Below are 22,500 nucleotides of genomic sequence, written 5' to 3'. Positions count from 1 at the left end.
TTAATTTTTTTCTTCCTAGGTGTCATGACATCACGCTTTGCTCCATAAACAAATCAGCTCTCATAGATGTCATATTTCCTGACTTCGGGCCAGCCCTCAGGAGAGCTGTTAATCAGCTTAGTGGTCTGTTAAACTAAGGTATATACTTAACTTGGCTACACTACTGAATGTTGAGTGGTGAAGTCAGCTCTGCTTATTTTGTGATTTTCAAAGAGCCTCTCTTTCATGCTCCTGATTATTTGAGTGTTTGCCTATGTCCAGGATTTTCAAAGATTGCCTCTCTTTCTCTGCAGTACTGCTGGATTATTTTTTTCTTGTCCATTTTATTTTCACATGCCTCCTGTTCTTGGCAATATTACTGATTATTTAGGTGAAACCCAATGCCTTTGTCCATTTTTTGATTTTACACAGCATATATACCACGTGTGCATGAATAATCACATAAAAACAATCAAAACGTATGAGCGGAGAAACTCTTTCGAAAGCACTGTTAAGAAAATGAAGCCCCAAAATTACTGTACCTAAGAGAAGAACACCGCCGGACAATATTTGATTCTTCGACTCCGTTTGCTTTCCTTTCCTCTTTCTCATACATCAGGGACAAAGACCTGTCGAAAGGCGAAACAATATCTTTTATAATTGGCTGTTTATTGTGCAACAAACCCCTGTGTTTTCCGGAAGCCATTTAGAAAAAACACTGTGCGAATTACAATTTTTTCATCTTTTTTTTTTCCTGATTCGAGCGACAGAGCTTTTTTCTTTTTCTTTTCCTGCGCATTTTCACCGTTTTCCCTGTTGACTCTGTATGTGTGCTCTGTCTATTTGCCCAATGTTCTCGCTCAGGTGATATTAGCATAACCTCTCTTCACTATTAATACTTTTTTCTTCCCCTCACTTTCTCTTGAATTTGCTTGCTTACTGTTTTACTTCTCAGCTTCCTTGATTTTCTCATGGCGTTTTCTTTATTCTAATATTTTTCTAATTCCTTTACCACCATTTTGTTTTCCCGTCTTTCCAAGATCTGGTCTGTTCCTAGTTTATACTGTATATCTTCATTTTACTTATATTTTGTTTTCTTTAACCAATTGTGAATACTTGTTTTATATCCAATTGTTTTCTTGATGAAAACTTGTTCTTTTTGTAATTTGCTCACTATTCGTTAGTCTTGAAATGTTCTATATCTTTAATCGTTGGCTCTTAATGAAAATTCACTCTTCCTTGCCATTTGTGTAGACATTTATCATTTCCGATATCTTTTCTTTCAGTTAACTTTATTAATATCTGTTTTCATGGCATTAGAGATGAGCCATTGGTTTATAAGTGTTAATGAAACCGTGCACTTGATAAAAATTCAGATGATAAACAATACTTTTAACTTCAGTTATTTCGACGCGAAATCACTGAATCGTAGGTTGACCCATGAGGATATGTGAAATCATTTCATTGAAAACTTTTATAACCCGGCCTTCAAATTTCGTTATAACTAACGCTCTCCTAGGAGATGAATATTATGTTTGTTATGAGCTTTGTGTTTTTTGTGATAGAATATCAGACATTATTCTTACTTTTTCGCTTACGCCTCTATCGAATGGGGAAACTCATCCAAGAACTTTAGGTCATATTCTATGATGTTCTGTAGACACACACACACACACCTCAGAGAGAGAGAGAGAGAGAGAGAGAGAGAGAGAGAGAGAGAGAGATGCCTCCGAGGCCGAGCAGAGTGAAAAGTCAAAGAAATCAAAGTGAAATCGGCAAAAGAAGATCAGCTGGAGAGCCAAATGGCTTTGAAGATCTGCAATCCAAATCAGGACTTTGAATTCAGCCTGAGTCCCTTTAAAAGGAATTCAGTCTCCGAGTTCCCTTTAAATGAATTCAGCCTCCTACTTCCCTTTTAAAAGGAATTCAGTCGGAAATCAACCGACCTTTTCAATGGTTACAAACCTTCGGATGTTGAAATGGCTCCTTCAAAAGCTGCTGTTGTTAGGAAAAGGTTTTTGGAAACTGATCAGCATCGTCATAAGAACCTTACCCCTTCAGTTTAGGAATCCACTTCTTTCTCCTCCTTCTATTGATTTATAAGATTAATACTACGGGTTATTCTCTTTAGCACGAAATGATGATAATACTTATGGGTTATTTTCTGAGCACGAAATGATTATTATTTCAATAATATCTAAATCTTATTCAGGATTTAAACTTTATTCAGTAGACAAGCAGTTGCCTAGATTTTCATTGCGCAATGCTTTCCTTTGCAAGGACTTTGATGACTGAGCAATATTCTTATCGCTTTCGCGCGATTAAAACAGATGTAATGAATACATTGATATGACATTGTTAGAAGGGTCATGTGACCTCCATTGTGTGAAAACGTATACATACATTCATTCATTGTACGTGGAGGCACGTCTGTATATTTATTATTTATGTGCGCATGTCCTGGCGTCATTCTGGCTTAATGTAGCTGTGATATGCTGGTAATTTGTAAAAATATAGTTTTTTGTTGTCACACGAACATACACAGATACGTACAATACCCATTCTAATTATATACAGTAATATATATATGTATATATATATATGTAATATATATATATATATATATATATATATATATATATATATATATATATATATATATATATATATATATATATATATATATATAGTGTGTGTGTGTCTGTGTGAATGGGCAAAGGTGTGTATAGATATGAACGAAATATGGATGATAAAATCCCGCTTAATCTGCACGTCAGTGTTCGGCAACTTATAAAGCCTCAAAAAAAATCTTATTTTAAAAGCGGTGCTTTGATCGAAAGCACTTGAAAGACGATATACTTGACCTTTCGAGAGTGACGCCTTTTATCGGCTTTCATCGATGGATGTTTTTTTTCATATTTTAACGAAATCTTCTTGAGAAAGCTATTGCCTTTTGATAGAAGTAGTGGCTATCGATAAAGTTTATTCATTCTCTTCATCGTTGGCTTGATTTCCTACAATAGTTCGCTGAATAATAGTGTCTGATATTTTTGTTTTCCGTCGGCACGATATAGACCAGATCACCACCGGGACGTGGTTAAAGTTTCGCGGGCTGCGGCCCATGCAGCATTATATCAAGACCACTGAAAGAGGGTATCTATTTTCGGTGGTCTCTGATTATACGCTGTACAGAAAGCTCGATTGCACCGAGTAAAACGTCGGCGTATTTTTTTTACTTTTTTGCGCGGGGATGGAGGGGGAGGGCTTGCCATACTGTTTTCTTTGATATGATATATAATCACCAATTTTTTTATTACTTTTTGACTATTTTTTCTAATTTAATTTAATCAAGATATTATATTATCCTTCTCTTTATTTTAAATGTTATTTCTCGTTGCACACATGTAGTGTATTGGAATATCATAATTACCACTTGCTGTTGAAGTGAATTTGTTAGCAGCCTTGAAGGGAAATGTAACGGCTGTGTGATTAAATTTAAAATCCCAGGGAATTGATGCTTGTTGGTTAACTAAATACATTTACCTCTGAAATAGCAAGATTTCGTCAAAAACATCTTGCAATTTCTTTATATTTTTTTCCGAATTTACAGTATTATCCGATGGGTCGTTGTTACTTCATGGAGGTGATAAACTGTATAAAACATATATTTGAAATATTTTACATTTACTGTTTGTGAATAAAGGTATTAATGTCAAGAAAATGAAGGCTGTAAAACATGTTCTCAAACCTTACATTGAAAATAAAATTATATACAAAACGGCATAAACGAGGCATCTTTTTATATCTTTAATCTCCTGTAGCATCTAGTATCCTAAAGTAAGGGTTTAGGTAAAGAATCAGTGTTAGATATTTCTGATTTACATATCGACGCTATTTGAAATTACCATATACCCTAAAAAAATAGGAATAAAATGAGTTACCATTGTAATGTTCAATCTCCTTTAGTATCTGATATCGTGAATACGTTCAATATCTCCAATTTATTATCGATGTTATTTGAATTACTACATATCAAAATGAGTTACATTAATAATCTTCAAACTTTTAGTATGTAATATCCGAAAATAAGAGTTTTGAACATCCAGATTCCTACGTTCAAGATCTCTAATAAATTATCGACACTATTTTGGAATTACCGTATATCTAAAATTAGAATATTAGATGAGTTTCCTTTATAATCTTCAATATTCTTCAGTATCTAATATCCTAAATACGAGTTTTTGACTTCTAGAATCCAACGTTCAGTATCCCCAATTTATTACTGAAGCTATTTGTATTACTATATATTGAAAATAGGGATAAAATGAGTTACCTTTGCACTTCAAAATATTCCCAAAAAGGTTTAGACATCCAGAATCCAGTTCAATATATCCAGTTTATTAATGAAGCTATTTTGGTATTACCATATATCTAAAATATGGAATAAATGAGTTTTCTTTATAATCTTCAACTTCCTTTAGTATCTAATATCCTAAAATACGAGTTTTTGACTTCTATAATACATAATTCAGTATAGCCAATTTATTATTTACTCTTGTTTGGAATTACCATACAAAAAAATAAGGAATAAACTAGTTACCTTTTACAATCTTTCAATATTCTTCACTATTTAATATCCTAAAAATAAGGGTTTAAACCTTAAGACATCCAGAATCCAGCGTTCAATATCTCCCATTTATTATCGACGTTATTTGAATAAACCGGTGCCAATACAATATGAATTTTTACTTCAGAACGAAGGAGTGATATACGCTTTAATATTTGTTCCGTCTAAATAGAAGCGAGAACATTTTGTTTACTTCTGCGAGCTTTCAGAGTTGGTCATTACAGGAAAGAATCGCTGCAATTACTTCATTATCGCAATTCTGAAGACATTTCCAGCATGTTTTCTTTGCTTTTTTTTTTTCCAACGGGTAACCGCCATTTTTTTAAATGATTCTTTGTCTTGTTTTATATTTTCAGTTGTCGTTCATATAGTCTCTCTCTCTTTTTAAATATTTTGTTCTCTCTCTCCTCTCTCTTTTAAATATTTGTTGGTCGGGGAATCCTGAAGGGAAGAATAAACCTACATATATATCTATTTCCCCGTCAATCTATCTATCTATCTATCATATAATATATATATATATATATATATATATATATATATATATATATATATATATATATATATATATGTTTGAGTGTGTGGGTATGTGTGTAATTCTAATAGCCACTGCTCTTTTTTAACTTCTGAAACGCATTGTGGCTATTATTATAATTACATACAAACTGATGGAAAGTGACCAGTGCAGATCTTCTTCTTTCTCTCTCTCTCTCTCTCTCTCTCTCTCTCTCTCTCTTCTCTCTATATATATATATATATATATATATATATATATATATATATATATATGTATATATATGTGTGTGTGTGTGTGTGTGTTGTGTGTTTTGTGTGTTTGATTATCTTTCCTTTTACAATCACAGTCATGTCGCAAACTTGTCGAAAATTCTCAGCCTATTGTTTATCAAGGTTCCTTCACGTTTGTTACGCAAAAAAGCTTTTGATTGGGGTAGATATCCTCCTTTGATCTAAGGATAAAGCTTCTAAGCTTTGAGAGGAGTTCCACATTCGTTTTGAATAACTGTGTATGCGTTGCTCAAGTCAAATTGACTGTTTTTAATTTTTATTTTGCTTTTTTAAAAATTTTTAAGCCACTCTGGACTCACAGCCTAGTTTCGTTTCATCAATGACTTCTTTCTTTTATGTTCTGTATTCTTTTTACTTTGTCGGTTATTTCTTCATCTATCCTTTGAAGTAGTTTTTTAAACTTTATTTTCATACTACTAATTTATATATACAGTATATATATATATATATATATATATATATATATATATATATATATATATATATATATATATATATATATATAAAAGGCAAATTCCATGAAGGAATATGAATCAACGTATTTTCGAGTTTTTCACTTTACTGGCCTTAATTAGCCAACAAAGGACAGTAAGTCGAAAGGGCCTTGCACCACCTGTTATTTCATATGCCTTCGTGGCATTTCCTTTATTTATATATTCATCACGTTCCATATTTTCGTGATTCAGTTTTATATATATATATATATATATATATATATATATATATATATATATATATATATATATATATATATATATATATATATATTTATTTATTTCCAGTGAATGTGATTTTAAATTAGGCTCAGTCTTTATGCAAATTTAGTTCAGACAGGTCTATAAGTACAGAGCATACAGTATGGTCTGTTTACGTTATTCAAATCTGTGGGTTTTTCAAGATCTTGATTTTTAGTAAAATTGTGCTACTGAATTATGTCCATACCTATATAATTCATGGTCGATAAACAATGTGTCCGGAATACAGAATATTGCGCTTCACATTTAGGATTAATTATTTCTCCTACGGGGAGATTGGGAACGGTGTAAGCAATTTTAGTTCTCTGTAAAAGAAAACTATTGTGCCGGTTTTGTCTGTGCGTTCGCACTTCTTTTTCTGTCCGCCTCAGATTTTAAATCTACTGAGACTAGAGGGGGTTGCAAATTGCATGTTGATCATCCACCTCCAATCATCAAACATACCAAATTACACCCTCTAGCCCAGTAGTGTTTATTTTATTAAAGGTTGTTAGCCATAATCAAAGTTTGACAGCGATATAGATATGCCACCACCGCCGTGGTTAGTTTCATGGGGCCATGGCTCATACAGCATAATATACCGAGACCACTGAAAGATAGATTATTTACGGTGGCCCTGATTATACGATGTATGCGATGTATAGAAAACCTGATTGGGCCGAAGAAAGTTCGGCATTTCCTACGGTTTAATGATAATTTATTGCAGAGGGAAAGAAATAAAGTGGAAACTATTATCAGTCTTTGATGTAAAATGGAGGTTGGTATTAACTAGCATTTATTTTCTTAAGGCGTGGATGTGAATTTAGTTTCATTTCACTTCCTCCATGAATAATTATATTGCAAAATCAAAGAGTATTGATGCAATATCATTACTTAAAGTTACGCGAATGAAAGTTCAAAGATTTAGACCAAAAAAGTTTGGAGTAAAATAAAATATAAACTGTTAGGGCTTAGAAAAGGGAAACTTCAAGTGTATATATGTTTACCTCTTCTAACCTTTTAGTGAATAATAATAATAATAATAATAATAATAATAATAATAATAATAATAATAATAATAATAATAATAATAATAATATATGTCTTTTCATGACATTGCAATAGATGCAATATTACCATAACGTTCACTTTCTACTACAAAGTTCCGTGATTACATCTGTCATGGGTGGTATTTTAGGCTTGTAATTCCATTGAACACCTTCCGTTCACTGGGGTTCTTATATAAACAAATAAAAAATGCGTCGAAGTTTCTTCGGCGCAATCAAGTTTTCTGTACATCCGCTACAGCGTATAATCAAGGCCAAGGAAAATGGATATAGCTTTCTATGGTCTCTGTATAATGCTGTATGAGTCGCGGCCCCTGAAACTGTAACCACGGGCCGTAGGTGGCTTATCCCATATCGTTACCAGAAGGACGATTATGGCTAACTTTAACCTTAAATAAAATAAAAACTACTGAGGCTAGAGGGCTGCAATTTGGTATGTTTGATGATTGGAGGGTGGATAATCAACATATCAATTTGCAGCCCTGTAGCCTCAGTAGTTTTTAAGATCTGACGGCGAACAGAAAAAGTGCGGACGGACAGACAAAGCCGGCACAATAGTTTCTTTTACAGAAAACTAAAAGTGTATACATATTTAAAATTCTCTGAAAACAGGTCATGAAGATTCTGCATGGAGACACAAAATTCAACTTTAGAAAGGTTATTTACGACCGTGCCCTTAAAAATTAAGTTCTTGTGTAATATTAAAATGATAAATGACCTTCAAAAGATACTACACCTTTAAAAAATTTGTACGCCTTTAAAATGTCTAATTTAACTTTTGAAAACCTCTTTCTAAACTAACATTTTGCACGGCATTGAAATAACAGTTGCTTTTATATAAATAAGTTAACGACTATACAACCGCAAGTGTCTTCCTAGAAGTATTGTATGTCCACAAAAAAAATATAACCTTCAAGAAAACTTTTTTTTTCTAAAAACTAACATTTAGCAAGAAAAAAAAAAAACTGGTTTCATATAAATAAGTCTTCTACAAACACAAATGTCTTCCTGGAATAGTTGTACTTTATATCCACAAAAAAAAAAAAAACTTTCGGTAACTCTCAAGTTAACTGGAATTTTTCTCAAATGAAATTAAATGACTTCTCGCCCGAACTTACCAAAATCGTCAATCTCGTCCCAAATACTTTAAAAGCTTCTTCCTTAACCTTAAATACGAGGACGATGACCGTCGCCTGGAAAGAAAAAAAATTGGATAACTCTTAAAATAAGTGGGATTTTCTAAAGTGCTTCTGACATTGAAAACGGATTTGTATAGCTGGCTTTTTTTTTTTTTTTTTTTTTAGGAGCGGGCTTAGCGCTTTCAATTCCATATAGTGAGAAACAAACTTTCACGATCCGGAATCCAGGAAGAGGGAACCTACAGAGGCGGATACGCAGTTTTCACTTTTATCCATCCAAATCCGTTGTATTCCACGTTGCATTTTTATCGGCCTGTTCTACCGTACATTTCATTTTTGGGGAGGCTGCAATGATCATTTTTCCATCCGTGTGGCGATTGTAGTACGGTGCATTCGCCAACAGAAAATATTATTCCTGGTAAATATATTTCGCAGAGGCGTAGAGTGTAGGGGGGACGTTTTTGTTTTTATTGCTGAACAAATGGTTCCCTGGAATTAGAACGATTTATACGCTGGGACGTTTGAAGTAATCAGTGGAAAGAATCGTTCTGATTCTGGTGTAGAGCTTTATAGATACAGATAATCGTTTTATCTGACGAATAAGCACGCACGTTTAACAAGGTTTTGTGAAATAAATCACTGCACATCAAAAGATGAATATCGTTCTTTTACAGCTCTTAGTTCTTGTTAGTTGGGTAGCATAGAACCAGGAGCTTAGCCTTAGGTGACAAACTTAAAAAGGTGTATGAAATGAATAACTGTAAATGAAAGGGTTGCTATCGTTTTTGTACAGCAGTTAGTTCGAGTTAGCCAGATAGCATAGAACCAGGAGTTCAGCCTTATGTGACGAATTTAAAAAGGCTTATGAGATGAGTAACTGTAAATAAAAGGATTGCTATCGTTCTTTTACAGCAGTTAGTTCGAGTTAGCCACATAGCATAGAACCAGGAGCTCAGCCTTATGTAACGAATTTAAAAAGGCTTATGAGATGAATAACTGTAAATAAAAGGATTGCTATCGTTCTTTTACAGCAGTTAGTTCGAGTTAGCCACATAGCATAGAACCATGAGCTCAGCCTTATGCGACGAATTTAAAAAGGCTTATGAGACAAATAACTGTAAATAAAAGGATTGCTGTCGTTCTTTTACAGCTGTTAGTTCGTGTTAGCTGGGTAGCATAGAACCAGGAGCTCTACCTGCTGAGACGAACTTAAAAAGGTTTATGAGATGAATAACTGTAAATACAATGATTGCTATCGTTTTTTTTTTTATAGCTGTTAGTTCATGTTAGTTGGATAGCACAGAAAGGGTGAGGCTTATTTGTATGAAGAAGACATAAAATAAGAGAAAAGTAATCATTTCCAGGGGTTAGAATGGTTCCGTGGTCTTGGAAATTAAGCAGAGTACTCGGGAAAACAGGAGGAAAGAGGTGTTGTCCTTTTAATGACCTACTTCACCACTTTTTAAGTTTCCGATTCGTGGTCTGGGTGATATATTCCAAATCCTCATTGCTGCTGTTTTGCTTTTGCTTCTTTGCGCTGTTGATATTGTTGTTGGAGCTGTTTTATGACACAGGAAACTCAAGCAGGAAGTAGAGAAAGTTATTTACATTAGTTTTATTATCGTAATTCATAGTTAAAGTTACTAATAATGATGATATTCTAATTATCTTTTACTAGTAGACCCATCTACTTCAGAATAATTTGCCGATTTATAAAAATATTTTATGCTATGAAAGGATTCATCTGTCCTTGAGCAAGCATATATATAAAATATAATTTTTTTTTTATTTCAAACAAAAATGTAGCCATTTGGAACTCTGTTACATAAAACCATTTGTACATGAAGTGGATATAGGTGACCATATGGTGCTGCCATGTTATTTTTAGGAATATCAGAGAAAATAAATATAGAATTTTCCTGCCTGAACTCAGCGGGAAACAGCAACGAGCAATTTCACATGAAACCAACATTTTTTTCTGCTGTTTTTATTTTTTTTTTTTTTTTTTAGTTTTTTATCCATTCATTTGCGTATCTACAGTACATATCCAAAGTCTGATTGCTTGCTTGACTGCTGTAGTTGTTTCTTTTACTTTTCCTGCTTTTTTTTTCGACTAATTTCATTATATATATATATATATATATATATATATATATATATATATATATATATATATATATATATATATATATATATAATATATATATATATATATATATATATATATATATATATATATATATATATATATATATATATATGTATGTATGTATATGTGTGTGTGTGTATATATAATTTTATATATAGATAGATAGATAGATAGATGTATATATATATACATATATATATGTATATATATACATACATATATATATACATACATATACATATACATGCATACATATGTATATATACATTTCCACGAAACATTTCTAGAGGAGTATTAATGTCCTGGTCTGTAGCTAGGATAACTGATTTCTGATAGATTACTAACACAAATAACAAGTCAATAAGTATCAGCAAATCCATAATGATAAAAATTCAGTAAATAGGTCAAGGAAAATTAAAGCAAATGAAAAGGACCTTTGAAAGTGTCATGATAACAATTCGTAAAACAAGAATTGTGAAAATGTTTCCTAATTTTGCAGCAAAGGAAACAAAAGACAACATATGTTGTTTGGTTTGATATTGTACCAAACGAGTAGTACTCACTAACACGGGGATGGCACTCAACGCGAAAGCCGAAGTTAACGGTTAACTGAAATCTTATAAGATAAGTAAAAAATGCGCAATCAAGTTTTCTGTATAGCCGCTACAGCGTATAACTAAGGTCACCGGAAATATACCTATCTTTCGGTGGTCTCGGTATAATGCTGTCTAAGCCGCGGCCCATGAAACTTTAACCACGGCCAGAAGCACGATTATGGCTAACTTTAACCTTAAATAAAATAAAATCTACTGAGGCTAGAGGGCTGCAATTTGGCATGTTTGATGATTGGATGGTGGATGATCAACATACCAATTTGTAGCCTTCTAGCCTCCGTAGTTTTTAAGATCTGAGGGCGGACAGAAAAAAGTGCTGACAGAATAAAGTGCAGACGGACAGACAAAGCCGGCACATTAGTTTTCTTTTACAGAAAACTAAAAATGTTCGGGAAAGATACATTGGGACAATTGTCTACAGTAGATAATAATTACCAATTTCCCCACAAGATAGATATCTTGACAACAGATATTTCAAAGACTGAAAACAAATGGCACAGAGAATAATTCAACAAAATGTCTTCACTCTTAGAGAGGTTAGTTTTAATCGTTTTTCTAAGTAATGGATTAATGAACTGGTTTAATAAGAAATGTTCGAGAAGTAAAAGTGCCCAAGTTCAGTTTGATTTTTCCAGACATATATCTAAAATCCATCAGAGTAAGGTCTTACATATTCAGATGTCCGTGATCCGCAAATTAGAAAATATAGGAAACTTTCCTGTCTTAGAAGTGAGGATATTCCGTTGAGAAAAATCGGATCTTTCCTAGATAGCGACCCCAACAAAGTTCGGGGTCGTTATCTACGACTAATATTTCTTGGGTGTCATAATCTTTATGATATTTACAAGTTCCTCTTTGGGTGAGTCGGTAGAGTTGTCGGCTGGCACTCGCTAGGCCGGAGTTCGATTCTCCAGTCGGCTAATGAGGAATTAGAGGAATTTATTTCTGGTGATAGAAATTCATTCCTCGCTATAATGTGGTTCGGATTCCACAATAAGCTGTAGGTCCCGTTGCTAGGTAACCAATTGGTTCTTAGCCACGTAAAAATAAGTGTAATCCTTCGGGCCAGCCCTAGGAGAGCTGTTAATCAGCTCAGTGGTCTGGTTAAACTAAGATATACTTATGATATTTACAGTCTTTTGTTTATGTTTTTCGGTAACCCCCAACGGGCATGTACTAAACACGCCGCAAGGGTGGATACATACTGGGTTAAAACCGTTGGGGGGGTCACTGTCTACGAAAGATCCGAAAAATCATCCCTGGTGTTTAGAAGAACGTCTATCATAAGATTTTCCTGATCTTAGATTGAAGAGGAAGCGTAATCGAGTGAAATTTACAGAATCATTATGAAGAATGGCATTTATTAATTCAACTGTCTATCCGTAGCGGGAAATAGTATTATGGGATAATGCTTTTAAGAACGCATATGCAAGGAAACACAGACTTAACTAGATTAATATAGTTGTCTCGCCATGATGGATAATAGTTCTTTTGATCATTAGGGCGAATTTTTTTTACATCTAAAATATATTAAATAGAAACCATTTATTGATCACTTATTGATTATTCAGTGTATTCAGTGTATACTTACAGACCCATAAAATAGTTTTATATATATATATATATATATATATATATATATATATATATATACATATATATATACATATATATATATATATATATATATATATATATATATATATATATATGTATGTATATATATAAATATATATATATATATATATATATATATATATATATATATATATATGTATGTATATATATAAATTTATATATATATATATATATATATATATATATATATATATATATACATATTTATATATATATAGTGTGTGTGTGTGTGTTTTTGTACTTTATGGACTTTAAGTATCTACTGAATACTTATTAAGTGACCTGATAGATTATTGTCTAGAATTTAAGTTTTTGACGTTAATATCTTCAATCCAGTTAATTCTGTTAACTCATGCTTGCATAAATCTAAAATAAAATATTCTACGGTGAATAATTATCTCAAAATAATGTGGACATTATGCAAAGCCACTTAATTAGTAAATGCCGCTTCTCATAAAAGGTCCATAAGTCTTTCTGGGATATGCCTCTGCTTCAACTAGGAGAAAAACAAATTCTAAAAAAGGAGTTTTTCTAAAGACCCGGATGATTTTTTTTCTTTTTCAACGAAAGGTCTTCAGTCTGAAGAGGAGAAAGTTTTATTCATTTCCTAAAGACTAGATTAAGGAACACGTTCTAATGAAAAATGTTCCAGGCTTTTTAGACTGGCTTTCCTGACATTTAGAGTCAGGCTCTCGAGTCTAGTTTCATATTTCTGAACACTTGTCTTTGAAAGCTAGCACAATGCAGGGCTCCCCCCTCAAAGGTTCTAAGATATAGCCCTTACCACCTCCAAACGTATCGTGAGAAAGACTGATTAGGAGTTTTAGGAAAAGAGAATGCATAGGTATTTGAGTCTATTGCAACCCAAACTCAGACGATGCAGTCTGAATGGGGTGGCGAAAAGAAATATGCTTAGCGCAAGTTATTTATTTACCTTAGGTTGTAAACAAGGAGACCTCTCAAACGCCTAATGCGTAGGTGTTTGAATCTATTTCAGCCCAAACTTCGACGATACAGTCTGAATGGCTTGGCTAAAAGAAATGTGCTAATGACAAGTTACCAGTTCACCTATGCAGTAAGGAAAGAGACTTGGCTTGGGAATTCTGACAGGCTTTTAAATATCTTCCGGTGGTAAAGATGCCTGTTCAGATTTATTCTAATGCACTGAGTCTAGTTGCAGCATTATTTTTTTTTCAGTAAAAGCCATCCATGACCATTGTGTAACTCTATACCAACGTAATGTTAGTATTACAATAAGGGAAATTATGTCCAAATTTCTATACATTTCATGAGGTAGCAGTGCAATATAGCATCGATGTAATGACATCTAATGTTAGTTATTTGCACTCGAAGGAACACTGTCATTGCTCTTGCTTTTGGAAAAGACCTGTGTCATGATAAAATCTAAACACTAAATTAAATAAATTAGTTATTGTATGTGCTCTCTCCCAGTTGAATTACCAGAACCTTGCTCAAATTCAAGGTAAAACTAACAAAATGTATATTTTTTGCCCAGGGAAATCGTGACGATTAGTTCAGCCACATATTTGGGGTCATCTCTGAAAGCACTGTAAACCTAAACTACATGGCCACACAAAAATGGAGACGTTACTCTTGCCACTATTTATAATATTTCACATTAACAATGGCAGGTCCTGCCACAGCAATTTATTACGAACACTGATAAAGTCACGTTTACACCCGGCAACATGTAAAGACTTCTGAGTCACTGGACACATGTGCAGGAAATTAAACGAAAATTAGTACACACTCTCTCTCTCTCTCTCTCTCTCTCTCTCTCTCTCTCTCTCTCTCTCTCTCTCTCTCTCTCTCTCTCAACAATAGACGGTGATCACAGAAGAAATTCCCCACAAACGACGCTGAATCTGAGATGCAAAGGCAAGGATGAATCACGGGAATGAGTGTAAAGCGTTGATAAGATGATGAACGACTGAAGGACGAGGAGGGTAAGAGCAGTATAAAGATGAGGAAATGTGTCCATTTGAAACTAGACAGGGCATACAAAATTTTAAAAAGTAAATATTCTCCTTAAGTAGCGAAGATCGAGAGATTCTCTTGCTCTCTTTTGAACAGAATCGCCGTTTTGTTCAGCAAACAATTAGTTACGACATATATGCAAGAAATTAGTTGAAAATTGATACCTCTCTCTCTCCTCTCTCTCTCTCTCTCTCTCTCTCTCTCTCTCTCTCTCTCTCTCTCTCATACACACACACAAGCACAAGCCAAGGAAACCCGATACACCCAGCACAAACATGAAACTCATCCCTAATAAAACAAGGCAATGAAAAACAAAATAACTCGGGCTGCTGTTACTAATGAGTCCAAAGCTTCGCTAATAACATAAAAAGCATTGTAATACCTACAGGACAAAATGTGTTTGTCGAGCATCAAAGGTACGGAATAAACTTACAATTGCATCAAAGAATACCAACAACAAAAAGAATCAGGACCCAATTAAAAAGGGTTAGCTTGGCAGAAGCACGAATAAAAATAAGTCGCTTTGAAAACGTTGCTTGATCAGAGCTGCCGTGGCGTGCTGCAGGGAACACGCGTACATACACACGCATACACATACATACATAAACACACACATACATATACATATATATATATATATATATATATATATATATATATATATATATTATATATATGTATATATTTATATGTATATGTGTATGTAACATACATACGTGTGTGTCTGTGCCCGTGTGTGAGTGTGTGTGTGTGTGTGTGTTTACCATAAACTTTGGGTAGCTTCGGAAGGCACACTATCCTTCTGTTTATTCTCAACGAATTTCCCCTTCCCAATGGGGATTATTTACTTATGTATACATGTATATATATTTTATATATATATATATATATATATTATATATATATACATATATATATATATATATGTGTGTGTTTTTTTACCATAAACTGTGGGTAGCTCAGAAGGCACTACCTTTCTGTTTGCTCTCAAGGAATTGCCCCTTCCCATTGGGGATTATTTACATATATATATATATATATATATATATATATATATATATATATATATATATATATATATATATTATATATATATATATATATATATGTTTATATATTATATATATGTATATATATATATATATATATATATATATATATATATATATATATTGTATATGTGTGTATGTGTGTTTATATATTATATATATATATTTATATATGTATATATATACATGTATATACATTTGCATGTGTGTTTTTGACTTTGCATTTTTTTGACCGTTGAGAGAAATACATATTCATCGTCGGAACAACATTTTGTTATGTTGATTTCTATATCATTAACTTTTCTGCCCGCCATTGTCTCTTATCTGTTAATAAGGCACAATATTACTGTGTGTTTTATGGCGTCACCGCAGGATTTTAAAAAGTATGAGAATAATAAAATACCTAAAAGCAAGCATTACGGCTTACAGCGAGGAAGTAAATTCGTATTATCGAAAATACCACCGACATGATTGGATTTCGAAGTTCATACCTTTAACCGAAGCGGAAATTGACTTTTTACCCAAAGCGTTTGAGTGTTTTCTCTAGTTTACTACATTTCTATGATCTTTCATAAACTGAATTTTTTAATGTTTTATGCGATTTACAATGTTATAGCATATTTCAATTGAGTCCTATTTAAAGTTTTGGTGACAGACAGTTACATAACGTGTTTTTACTATCCAAAAGCACTAAAGAATTTCATTATTTTATTTTCTAATCATTTGATACACCACTATTCAGTGAAATTGTACCTCCTTGAAGAAACGGTCATCTCTCTCTCTCTCTCTCTCTCCCTCTCTCTCTCTCTCTCTCTCTCTCTTAGTCTCTCTTAGTCTTTCATTTTAGATTACGTATGCAGAATTAAGAAAGTGGCGTCATAATATCTGTTATACGGACTCGTCAACCAAAGGAATTAAGAAACCAAAACCTTAGGATGGCCTCGTTTCAGAGTTCCATATAAACCTAATGAGTCAGTGGAAGTTAATGAAGGCTTTTATAGGAATTAATTAACGGCAGTCAAACTTCATTGTGCTTTCCGATGTTTTGATTGCTTTCATAAACGAATCTAGTGCCGTCGTTTCATGTAAAGTGACAAAGTCGGACGTGTAGGGGAAAATCGCACTTATTCCTTTATAAAATTCTTGATTAGGGATAAAAGTGTTCGGATGCAGGAAATGGTGTGAAATATGTCGATATTTTTAGATACATCGTATATTATTTATATGACAATTCGTTCATAGAACGATCTGCTTTATGTCTGTTTTTCTAGAAAAAAAAATATTGTTTTAAATGCGTTCTGCTTTGTTTAGGAAAAATATTCGTTAATACACTATACATATATGCAGTTTTAGTACTTAGAAGTCCATGATGATCATAGTAATGATCAAACAGGTCTGTTATCGATTTAAATATCAGTGAGAACAAAGGAGAAACATATCCACAGTTATGTATATGTAGATATACATAACTGTGGATTTGTTTCTCCATTTCAAGACTCATGCTACATTGCGCATTTTTTTTAAATGAGAACAATACCATTTTACGAGTAGAAACAATCCTTTTACATAAGACTATATAGTTTAAACGAGTAACTTCTAAAGCAGTTTTCAAAACATATGCTGCCTGTGTTATTACGCATCATTTGCTTCATAATACGACATTAATAAAGGACGAATAATTAAACTTTGTACGTTATCCTCTTTAGCTTAGTAAAACATTTGTTGATCGATGATACAGCAAAGGGTGAATAAATTCCTTGCCAGAATTAATCGTCTTTTCTTGTCTTCAACTTCTAGTAATATTCTTGATAGAATACACTCTTTCTTATTCCCCCCTTTCGTAATATTGTCAGAGGTAATCTCTTTCATAAAATATAATTTATCTATTATTAATTATTCCTTTATTTCCAACCAATAACCTTCCTAAATCTTCTTTTTTTCACCTTCTCTTCCTCAGATGTTCCTGACAGATTAGATTAATCTCTACCTTTGTCTATATCACCCTTAAGCAATTGCCAGATCTAACCTTCATTTCCTCTCGCCGTCATTTTTTTTTTCTTCTAAAATCAGTCCCCTCTGGTTCTCTAGTCGTGTTATTCCCCCCCCTCTCTTTCTCTCCTGTCAGCATATTTCTCCGAATTAAATTCCTTCTCATCCATGTCGAGTATAACCCAATATAACATTCATATCCGACCCAATCTTTAGTCTCTTGCCCTTGGAAATCATTGCTAGAATATTAAGAGTCTTCTCTGTTTCACCCTTCTAAATTACAGTCAGAATTGGCTCTCGGTCTTTTACGCTCAAAGTTATTGCTAGAATCAGTTTTCTCTCTTTCGTATTTCAACATTAAAGAACATTGCCAGCATATTAATAGTCTTCTCTGTTTCACCTTTCTAGATCACAGTCTGAATTAGGCTTCTCTTTTTCTCGCTCAGAGTTATTGTTACAGTTAGTCTTCTCGCTTTCGCACTTCGAGGTTAAAGAACATTGCCACCATGTTAATAGTCTTCTTTGTTTCGCCCTTACAGATGAAAGCCAGAATTATCCCTCTCGCTTTCATACTCAAAGTTATGGGTAGAATTAGTCTTCTCTTTTTCACCCTTCTAGGTCACAGACAGAATTAGCCTTAACTTTTTCGTATTCAAAGTTATTGCTAGAATTAGCTTTCTCTCTTTCACACTGAAAGTTATTGCAAGAGTTAGTCTTCTCTCTTGTGCACTTCAAGATTACATAAAATTGCCAGCATATTAATAGTCTTCTTTATTTACCCTTCTAGATCACAGTCAGAATTAGCCCTCTCTCTCTTTCACTCTCAAAGTTATGGCTAGAATTAGTCTACTATCTTCCCCACTTCACATCATCGCTCTAATGAATCTTCCCTTTGTCTCCTGCATCAGGTCTGGCGTCACGGGGAAGAAGACAGAGAGAAGAAGCTTACGAGATACGCCCACACCCTCACCCACCCCCTCACACTCTACGCCAATCCAGGCCCTACCAACCAATCCTGCCTAATCACAACCTGCCCGAGTTCAGCAACTTATCCTTCCCCCACCTGGAACACCAGAGAAGACGGGGTTCCATCCTGATGCGTAACCAGCAAGGATTCCCAGAAGGAGCCTTCCAGGACATCGAGGACCTCCAGTTCCCCCGTCAGAAGCCGAGGACATGGACTGCCAGGCCAAGGATTGACTCTGAACTGGAGGGCACCACGAGAGATCCCGCTATACCAGACAACCCCGAGGGCCTGAAAAATCCGTCGCTTCTGACGGGACCTTGGGAAGAGGAGCCTCCTGTCAGGATTACAGAAGCTCATTTCAAGTAGGTCATCAATGTAAAGTCTTAATTATTCTAAGTCTAATATAAAAATATTGAATTTTTTCATAAATTTATAATACCTTTTGTATGACTATGTAACGATTTGTATGTATATATATATATATATATATATATATATATATATATATATATATATATATATATATATATATATATATATATATATATATATATATATATATGTATATATATGTAACAGGACAGAATTAACACTTTTTTGAAAGTGTATGTAACGTGCTCTCACGATCTTTCTTCATCTGAAAGTTGTCTATCTCTCTCTCTCTCTCTCTCTCTCTCTCTCTCTCTCTCTCTCTCTCTCTCTCTCTCTCTCTCTCTCTCTCTCTCTCCGTGTATCGCCTCTCTCTCTCTCTCTCAAGGAATCGCACTCATTCTCACCAAATCAATTAAATGGACCATTTAAAGAAACGCAATAGTTTCTACAAAAATAGGTTTATTATTCAAATAACCCAACAAGAAATGAATAAAACAAAGCAAAGATTAAAATGCATAATAAATGAATTATCAGTTAATAACTAAACTCTGAACTGCAAAACACTTCTGATTAAAGAAGTCTGATGGCTAATCATGAAAAACAAACTCTCACATACTGCAAATCAAAACTAGTCATGTCAAAAAAACCGTCTACCACATGTTACAACTATCCACTCTTAAGTGTTGACATCTGTCGGAAGAATTAAACATGATAGAAAACTCCCAAAAAAATGAAATGCAAAACACAATGGCAGTGTAAAATGATGATTGGCAAACGTAACATGACAAAACAATAATATAAAAGAGGTATGAATGTTCATATTAAATCTCCACACCAGTTCAAAAGTTCATAATGATTAGAAAATCTTAAAAATCACAAGTTCAATTTCCTCCCATAAAAACAGAGATTTCAAACTCTACCTTATCTGCCGATTCAAAGCCTGGATCTTCCTTTCGTCTAGAAAACTGCAGTTCTATCACGTTTGAACGATCAAACTCACTTTTCAGATCAAATTAACGCACGTACTCACGAATATACATAACATCATCATGACGCAATATTGCTGAGGAATCAAACTATTTGCTATGTCTTCCTCTCCTCCATCTTCAGAGAATTTATGAATTTGATATTATGTCCACTATTAAGGGGTGTCTCCGGAAGTGAAACAAGACATTAATTACTGCCTACTGGTTTTCAACACCAGCTGATGTTTTTCATTCTTTACATATAACCAAGACAGATCAAAACTTTCTTATTGATCCTTTCACTGATGCTAACCTTTTGATTATGACTATATATCTCTACAATTTCTGAAACCATTTTCTGATCCTTTTCACGTCAAACCTACTGTGCCAAAAATTCATTGTTTCTTTACCACAGTAGTAAAAGCATTCTTCCTCTTTTTCCAAAAACTTTTCCACTTCATCTATCAAAGGTGAAATGGTTCAACAGTCCCTTCATACGTTCTTTCTTGATTTTCACCAGCTGATGTTTTTCACTTTCCATGTCCTTTTTATTGATCTGTTGTACAAACTTTGCTACTTTCTTGGCTTCACCTATTCTTTGATTAACCTGTTTGCTCATCCTACCATCATCCATTGCATACACTCCCAAGTACCCATACAAACTAGCGGCTTTCATTGCACTCCCTTCTACGTTTTCAATTGTACAAACTCACTCTTTCTTGGCTTGAACGTTTATTAACCTGTTTGCTCATCCTACCATCATCCATTGCATACACTCCCAAGTACCCATACAAACTTTCAGACTGAATCGTCTGTCTTTTCCAGAAAACTTTCAGACTGAATCGTCTGTCTTTCCAGAAAACTTTCAGACTGAATCGTCTGTCTTTCCAGAAAACTTTCAGACTGAATCGTCTGTCTTTCCAGAAAACTTTCAGACTGAATCGTCTGTCTTTCCAGAAAACTTTCAGACTGAATCGTCTGTCTTTCCAGAAAACTTTCAGACTGAATCGTCTGTCTTTCCAGAAAACTTTCAGACTGAATCGTCTGTCTTTCCAGAAAACTTTCAGACTGAATCGTCTGTCTTTCCAGTTTCTCTTCTGTATCCCCGATCAGTGCTTTGTCTCCATCAGGCGTCATCCATTCCACACACTAGTCATGACCAGTTTTCTTACCCTTACATATACAGTCCTTTGTCTGGTTTCTCATATCACTCCATCCATAAAGATATTAAACATAACACGCAGTTAGCTTAGATCCACCACTTGCTTCAAGGTATTCACTTACTTGTCGACATTGCCTAACACGTTTCTCGTCGACCATTAAACTTATATTTGTCCTATATATCTTCCATATAACTATCTATTATTGCGTCATTAACTTCTGGTAGCATGTATTCCACATACAACTTTCTTTTTTTTTCCCTTAACTGTCAGACTTCTCTTATATTTATTCTATAAGCTACACTTGATTTAAACGTTCCCTTCCTAGTCGACACCCATACTTTTCAAGTTCTGTCAGTTATTCTGTCATTAGTTTTACTTTCTTAATCATTATCCTACTGTAAGCCCTTATAATTCTTGCAGTTTCTTTTAACATCTCTGCCCTTATAAAAAGGAACCACTCATTTCACCTATTCCTTTAGCAGCATTCCATCATCCAGAATGGATGATGGAATGGTTCCTGCTTTACTGCATCATGTAATCGTATCAACTCTTAGTGTCTCCCCATCCTTCAGCCGGATAATTACAATCCGTACAACCTCAACAAGCTTTCTACAAGCATTCTCAAGCTTAATCTCTTTCCATAACACACCATTTTTTACTTTCGTAATCTAAATTTACAAACACTCGTTCCGTAGCATGTGACTACATCTTGGAAATTTACACACACCTCATATCCCCTCATCCACTCCTGTATGTTTTACCCCAACCCATTTTTCATCCGTTCTCTCTTATGATCATCTCATCTCATTATTCAAACTCACAAGGCTTACCAACATTCACCCCGACATATTTTACCCTTTATTCTTCAGCGTTAACCTCCATTTATCTCAGCTTTAGGTTAAACATTGTAGTGATTATCCAAACCTAGATCGTCTCCATACTACAACTTGTTCTTCTATTTACATTCTACTGACACTTAATCTAACATTGTTTCTTACCATTTTTATGTTTTCCAAGTATAATTTTAAGTACTTTTCCTTCCAGACCATATATTGCCAAAATTCAAGTCCCCTCCCAGACACATTTCTGCGACATTTTTCTATTCTCATTTGTTGCAAGAACATCTTGCCTATCAACATCACTGCCTCTCATATATATATATATATATATATATATATATATATATATATATATATATATATATATATATATATATATATATATATATATATATATATATATA

At 33.7% G+C, this 22,500-nt stretch overlaps 1 protein-coding gene across 1 annotated transcript in view; it reads left to right on the top strand.

Annotated features, from left to right (window-relative positions):
• LOC136837583 (uncharacterized) overlaps positions 1-22,500 on the top strand; it is a 116,953-nt gene that overhangs the window by 90,196 nt on the left and 4,257 nt on the right. The window contains exons 2-3 of the mRNA XM_067102459.1: positions 18,199-18,368; positions 18,699-19,119. Of these exons, the coding sequence (XP_066958560.1) occupies positions 18,199-18,368; positions 18,699-19,119 (591 nt within the window). The remainder of the gene's footprint in view (positions 1-18,198; positions 18,369-18,698; positions 19,120-22,500) is intronic.

Source organism: Macrobrachium rosenbergii, chromosome 59, assembly GCF_040412425.1.
Source record: "Macrobrachium rosenbergii isolate ZJJX-2024 chromosome 59, ASM4041242v1, whole genome shotgun sequence".
Lineage (NCBI taxonomy): Eukaryota > Metazoa > Arthropoda > Malacostraca > Decapoda > Palaemonidae > Macrobrachium > Macrobrachium rosenbergii.
The sequence above is the reverse complement of the archived record's forward strand: the minus strand, read 5'-3'. Positions and strand labels throughout refer to the sequence as shown.